Source organism: Primulina tabacum, chromosome 14 (genome assembly GCF_025594145.1).
Source record: "Primulina tabacum isolate GXHZ01 chromosome 14, ASM2559414v2, whole genome shotgun sequence".
NCBI classification, from domain to species: Eukaryota; Viridiplantae; Streptophyta; class Magnoliopsida; order Lamiales; family Gesneriaceae; genus Primulina; species Primulina tabacum.
In genome coordinates, this window is record NC_134563.1 from 6719637 (window position 1) to 6726871 (window position 7235).

Genomic DNA, 7235 nt, shown 5'->3' on the forward strand with positions numbered 1-7235 from the left:
TTTTGTGGGACAGATCTCTTATTTGGGTCATCCATGAAAAAATATTACTCTTTATGATAAGAGTATTACTTTTTATTTTGAATATCGATATGATTGACTCGTCTTATAAATAAGATTCGTAAGATCGTCTCTGAACATACACACCACCACCCCCAGCTAATAGCGGTTCGCGACTGGATTGGCATTGACCTACCCCACCATTCTGTTTTCATTCCATTATATATTATGGTCATTGGGATCGGGCACGTATTTATCTGCTGCTCTAAACTCCAGCGTAAGCAAAAGTTTTATGGCGTCATTTTCACCACGTGTCTTGTTTAAATAATTCGCTTTGACGATATCTGACTCCAGTCCACGATACCAGTGTGGTCCCGTACACGGCAAATACTTTTGCGGAACATTTCACCCTATCTTGTGTGGTATTGCTCCATTTTAAAGATCAAATATCCAATTTTAATCACGCGGTTCCACCAATTTCTTTAAAATCAACTGCCTACTTTTGCTCCATGCGGTTCCGAAAAAGGAGCTGGGTGGGAACAACAAATTCTTCTGGAAAGCCAACGCGATTTCGTTTTTTCCGCTCACATTTCGAAATCAAATATATATATACGCACGCGATTTCAGTTCTGTCTCTATCGCGGCGGCGCATCGGGTGACACATAGGTAAAATTCTTCTCGTGATTTTGTTGAATGTCTTTTTTTTCCTATTTTCTGCGTTGCGTTAATGCTTGTTTTGCCTCAGGAATGTGGCTGCATTTGAGAGGATTTTTTTTGAGCTCTAGGTTTTCGATGATTGTTCGAGTTTCTATTTTTTGTAGACTTCGCGGATCGCATGCTGGTATGATGGTAAGTCTGTGATTCTCGTCCGCTTTTTCCAACATATTTTGTTTTTATCCCTTACGTCTCTTCATTTTTAATGGTTATATTATAATCTTTGAATTGGATTCATCGATTTGTTAAATAATTTGTTTACGTAGAAACCGTGATATTCTTTGTACCAGCAGTTTTGATCTTGTGCATGCCGGTTGTTAAAGTTAAATAATTTGTAATCACAAAATTAAAGAGATTTCAGTTGCCTCCTGCATATATATATATATGCAGCTGCGTGGATTAACGCAAGCTGATGCATCATCACTATTTTAGCTAGTATATTTGTCGGCTTCTGCAACGGACTATACACATCACCTTTGAGTATTGAAGCCGGTGATGGGTTCTGGTTTGTCATTAGATTGGGGGAAATGATATTTTCTTTATACTAACTACTCGAATTTTCAATTGCTTTGACTTATGTGAAGCTTATAACAAAAGAATCATGAGTTGCATCATACTTATGCATTCAATTATCTCAAGTTTCTTCATGAGATATTTCTGTCCGAGGTAGCAGTTTCATCCTTTTATAAATTATTATTATTATGATGATGATTTGTGGCGCAGAAGCACGTTCAGAGGCAAGGCTAGTGAAAATTAAAAGCATATACAGCTGCACTAAGTGAAGCTAAACGCAAAATGAAATTCGGTAAGGAACTTAAGAAACAAAAGGTGCCTGAATGGACAGAGGCCTATGTAGACTATAATGGACTTAAACGAATACTACAAGAAATTCGCAGTTTCAACCAATGTCAGGAACAATCAACTCCATCTGGAGATCCTCTTAACATACCGGTCAAGGATTTCATGGATCTCGACATGACCGATCAAGATCCTTCCACCCAGGTAGACATTGAGAACCAAGTGATAGCTGTCAATGCAGAGCAGCAGCAGAACTCCAGAAAAATATATAAAACCAAGTTACTTTCATTTCCTGAAGGAGGGGAGAACGAGATAAAATTCTTTAAGAAACTTGATGATGAGCTCAATAAAACAAATAACTTTTTTAAGGACAAGGTGGAAGAAGTAATGAGGGAAGCAGCTTTGCTTAATAAACAAATGGATGCGCTAATTGCATTGCGGATCAAAGTGATGAATCCATATTTCGATGGATCAGGTTCTCTGAAATGCCTTTACACAGATATTAGCAATTTGGCACCTTCAAAGATTACATTTCCTGGGAGAGCAGACTCTTCTGGTGGGTGCTACTGAGAATGAACTGCTCATGATTTTGAGTATTTCTCTTCCCAATTCTAAATTAATTATTTACTGGATTGTTATATTACAGATGTTTTAATAAATCTAAACCAACTTCCCTAATGTGGTGTCTGGTGTTTTACTTTGGTGTGATCCTTGGGGTGAGGACTCATCCTATACGTTGTTACACCCTATTTCAGTTCTATTTAGTAGTTAATTTATGCAGGAACTAAGCAAATGGATTGGGGATCTTGTGCTGAAATTAATTGCACAAGTCTGCTCGAACCTGGCTCTCCTGGTGAGTGATGAAGTTCTGATTATCATCTTTAACTTTTAAAACTTTTAAATTCGTTGAATATCGTACGAACTGTTGAGTTCAATAAGTTGATATATTTTTAGTAATATCGCATTTGAATTTGAAGTCTATAACAGGCTCTAGCTGTCAAGTACCGGACTCTAGTTGTCAAGCTAAATTTGAAATTCATTCCATGGAAAATTATACTTATGCCTCAACTACTGAGGAAAATCCCGTAGATTCCAGAACATCACGTTTGGAAATCCTTGACCGTGTAACGATATCAAACACATATGATAATCCAATATCAACTATCAAAGGAGTTCTAAAAGACTCTAAAGATAAGGGTTTGAGTTGTGACAGAGAAGAACTCAAACAAGTTGAAGAAAGACTGAAGCTTGTGTTTGTTGAGTTCTATCAAAAGCTTTACCTTCTGAAGTGTTACAGGTACATGACATCAGAAGTGTGCACCCATATTAATGTGTTTTCAGAAATGTACTATTCTGCTATATTGATATCATTTTATAATTGAAAAACAGCTTCATGAATCTATCAGCCTTTTCGAAGATCCTGAAGAAATACGAAAAGGTGCCTTGACTCTTGAGTGATAATAAATGCTTGCTATGTTTCATGGCACATTTTTGTGCACAACATATAATACGGAAATACATACATATATAGTCAACAGTGTACAATTTTTCTGAAATTGTTCATATCATCTACTTGTTGAATGTAACAGATAACATCTAGAAGGGTTGCAAGATCATACATGAGAATTGTAGATAACTCTTATATTGGAAGCTCTGATGAGGTATGTAGACATATCAGATAATTTTGCTAATTTTTCAGTTACAGGATTTGGAGTTTAGTTACTACATCGTGCACATATCAGCCTAAATATCCATGTGAACTTTTTGTTATGGTGAATTGTGCAGTATTACATTCCTATACCCTTTCAACCCTAAATTGTTTGAATAAAATCTCAAAAGAAATGTTGGGATGGGACATGATTGTAACCCATGATTAAGGGTAAATAAGGTTCTAATATCATTCAACTATTTTCGAAATTGTTGAACCTTGCCTATATCCTTTAGGGCAAAAATTGCTCTAGTATATTCATTTACACTCATTTGGGTGCATACCATTAGAGAATAATTTTTATGTAAGAGTAATTTATATTGTACTGTGATTTATGAACCGATCAAATTTCTATCTATACTGCATATATTTTATAGAAGAGATATAGTCTGGCTCAATACCATGTTAAAGAAGAAAATAAATAATGAAAATAATCAGAAGTGTGCACCTCTTTGTTTGCCTTCTGATTGACAGATCTGAGCTGCATGGATCTCAAATTTGTAGTCCAAATCCGTTGTGTATGTTAGACAACAAGAATAATATTGAGAATTTGAAATGTGTACTTCAAATACAACATTGTTCTTATTCATTTTGGGAGCATTTAATCCAAATATGTCCATCCAAACATTTGCATCGGAAACCTAGTGAGCAAGAAACTATCATTTAGTTTTGGGTTTGTATGTTGCTTTCTTAAATGACTATTGGAACCGATCTTATTTTCTACATGTAATATCAGGTGATCTGTCTCATGGAAAAGGTGGAGTCTGTCTTCATCAAGCATTTCTTGAACTCTAATCGCCGGGAAGGCATGAAGTTACTGAGGCCAAAAAAGAAGATAGAAAAGCATCGGATAACATTCTTATCAGGTTAGTGACATTATTAATTTTATCTTTTTTTCTTGATTGTTCTCGTAGATCGCCAAGCTGTATGGCTTTTGCTGCTCTTTGGTGTTCAGTGCTTCAAAAAAGTGTGAACATTCTGTATGATCCGCTAACTCTGTTCTCAATCTCCAGGTTTCTTTTCTGGTTTCTCAATCTCCCTACTTGTTGCAGTTGTTCTACTTATCAGTGATAGAAAACTAATAGAGAAAAAGAGTGAAATTTCATACATGAATGTTATCTTCCCACTTTACAGGTGAAGAGGACATTGATATTAATTTTTTATTGTACTAGCATATAGTATCAAGCTTCAATACCTATAATTAACATTACATTGGAGCTTCTTGCCATTCATTCTTTTTACTCTGAGATTACTTTTATATTTCTTGCAGTTTTTTCGTATACATAGTCTTCCACATGCTATTATATGGTGCAAACATATACTTCTGGAGGCGTTACAAAATCAACTATCCTTTCATCTTTGGTTTCAAGCAAGGAACTGAGTTGGGCTACCGAGAAGTCTTTCTCCTAGGAAATGGTCTTGCAGTGATTGCTTTAGGAACTTTCCTAGTACACTTGCACATAAAGATGGATTCAAAAAGTCAACATTTTGAGACATACATTGAACTTCTTCCGTTGGGACTAGTCATTGTGAGAATGAAAAGAAGTATTTTCGCATCAGTTCCTGTTTTGTGTACCCATATCTTGACCAAATATCTTCTTTTCATGTAGGTTGTTTTTGCCATTATGTTCTGCCCTTTCAATGTCATCTTTCGTTCAAGTCGTTTCTTCCTGATTACATGTGTGTTTCATTGTATTTGTGCTCCTCTTTACAAGGTAAAATTGATGCGGCAATTGTCTGGACAGACAGTATGAAGCAAATTTATTTTGGTGAGATAGTTCCTGATACAAGTTATCCATTCTTTTAGGTTACACTTCCTGAGTTTTTCTTGGCCGATCAATTGACAAGCCAGGTTTCATGCCATGCTGTTGTTTTCGTAGTTAGGAGAGTATTACCCCTTCTATCAGGTTTTTAAAATTTTTATGCATGTTCGCTGCAGATACAGGCTTTAAGGAGCTTTGAGTATTATGTTTGCTTCTATGGCCGAGGAAAATTATCTCGACGAAGAACTAAATGCAGCAGTCATGAGATCTATAATGTTTTTTATTTTATTGTCGCGGTTATCCCGTATTGGTTCCGCTTCCTACAGGTTCTTATTTTCCCCTTTTTTCTAGTTTTTATTGTCAAATTTAAATTCCCTCTCCTTATCAGCGTAGGCTAGACATTTGATAGTTTGTTTAAGTTATGCTTATATATGCTGGTCAGACCTTTATGTTTAGAGCTCTTTTATATTTTAAACAAGTTCTGCCTTAAAAGCATTTTTCATATAATCAAACAAATGACAGACCCAGGATTTGGTGGGAGAAGTGACGGGAATCGGGATTGGCCTAAGGCAGATGATTCGATCTAGCGGCAAAACTTGAATTTTATGAAAATTACACATGAAAATACAAATCTTATTGTTTGAGGGCAGGGACAGTCCCCCTTACTCCGTATTCAGTCTGTCCATGGTTCAACCTATATTCTGATGCCTTTTTATATCTTTATTTTTTAAAGTTATGACAGCCTTCCCCGCCACCCAAGCCTCCCACCCTTGCGAAAATCTAGAGTCTGCCCCTGATTATTTGGTTCCTTGGTAATTTCCATATTATCTTGTTATTTCTATTCAATGTATTCTTTTGCATCAATAAAATTTGTTACTCTTCCGGTAAAGTATGTCTATTTTAGGTTCAATCATCACTCGGATATGTAAAGCAACAGTGTGAGAGTCACAATTTGTTATTTGTTGCAGTGTGTTCGCCGATTCTTTGAAGGGGAAGACTACACTGCGCATGGATTTAATGGTTTAAGATACTTCTTGACAATTGTTGCTGTTGTTATTAGAACAGCTTTTGAACTGAGAAAGAGGTTAACATGGAAGGTATTAGCTGTTGTGAGCTCCGCAATTGCTACTCTGGGGAATACGTACTGGGATATTGTTGTTGACTGGGGACTTCTGCAAAGAAATTCAAAAAACTTGTTTTTGAGAGAGAAACTTCTTGTTTCACACAAAAGTGTGTACTTTGCTGCCATGGTAAGTTGGAGTTGTCTGACTGTGAGGTCTTTCATAGTTTTTAATCTTGTCACGTATCTTAATCATTACCTTAAGGGGTCTTGTTGCAGGTTTTGGATGTTCTTCTAAGATTTGCTTGGGTACAAGTTGTCTTGACATTTGATTTGCAATCTTTACACGGAATGACTGTAACGACGATATTTGCATGTTTAGAAATCCTTCGGCGTGGAATATGGAACTTCTTCAGGTAATTTAGCTTTCTAACTGGAGACGATACTAATTCAGAAACTATTAAGTCAGTCCATATGAGCTTCAGCATGAACTATATATGCAGTTTCCGATGCTCAAACATCCTACTTAATATATGGTAATAAACTATTGCTGCAAATGATTGCGTTAATTTGAAGAAACATTTTTTTAACATTTCAGGTTGGAGAACGAACACCTGAATAATGTGGGGAAGTATCGAGCATTCAAGTCAGTGCCACTTCCATTTAATTACTATGACGATGAAGATGAAGACGAAGACGATGATGGTGACAAGGATGACTAGTATTCAGAATTCTCTCAAATATTCATGCATCCGAATTCTGGCAATTGCAAATATGTCTAGGGTGAGTGGTATAAATTTGAGACACTAAGGAATTTTTATGAACTTTTATTGAGATCGATTTTTCTGAAACACAATGTTACTAGAAGATCGACAGATCCATGTTGGTCGATTTTACTCCGGATAATCAGATTTTTCTATCCCTTTTGTCTCCACTTTCCGAACCACGTCAAACTAGTTAACTATTTATATATGTTAGAAAAATATATGAGTGTTGTACGTGAAAATGATTTTATTTGAGATAAAATTAGTTAATACAATAAATAAAAATTATAATTTTTTTATAAATTCATATTAACTTTTCACGTGTTTATTTTAAATAATTTATTTTTTCGTTATATCATTTTATTTGTTATTTATCTTCTTCTCTTAAGTTCTTATTGAATATAAATATTTTCTCTTTATATTTAGTATTA

General features: G+C 35.4%; 1 protein-coding gene across 6 annotated transcripts; it reads left to right on the forward strand.

The window, feature by feature from the left end:
* The first annotated feature begins 497 nt into the window (after window positions 1–497).
* Window positions 498–6974, forward strand: LOC142525195 (phosphate transporter PHO1 homolog 10-like). Of its 6 annotated transcripts, none has more exons than XM_075629381.1 (16): window positions 498–663; window positions 743–846; window positions 1435–2065; window positions 2291–2362; window positions 2497–2806; window positions 2899–2947; window positions 3099–3170; window positions 3954–4083; window positions 4231–4351; window positions 4488–4746; window positions 4828–4932; window positions 5025–5069; window positions 5157–5306; window positions 5949–6230; window positions 6320–6456; window positions 6639–6974. In XM_075629381.1, the coding sequence occupies exons 3-16, from the start codon at window positions 1507–1509 to the stop codon at window positions 6760–6762; spliced, it is 2415 nt and encodes an 804-aa protein (XP_075485496.1). In that variant the 5' UTR covers window positions 498–663; window positions 743–846; window positions 1435–1506; the 3' UTR covers window positions 6763–6974. The 6 variants fall into 6 exon arrangements, with proteins under 6 accessions (XP_075485496.1, XP_075485498.1, XP_075485497.1 ...); XM_075629383.1 differs by having other exon boundaries at window positions 743–838; window positions 1378–2065; XM_075629382.1 differs by having other exon boundaries at window positions 743–838.
* The last annotated feature ends 261 nt before the right edge of the window (window positions 6975–7235 follow it).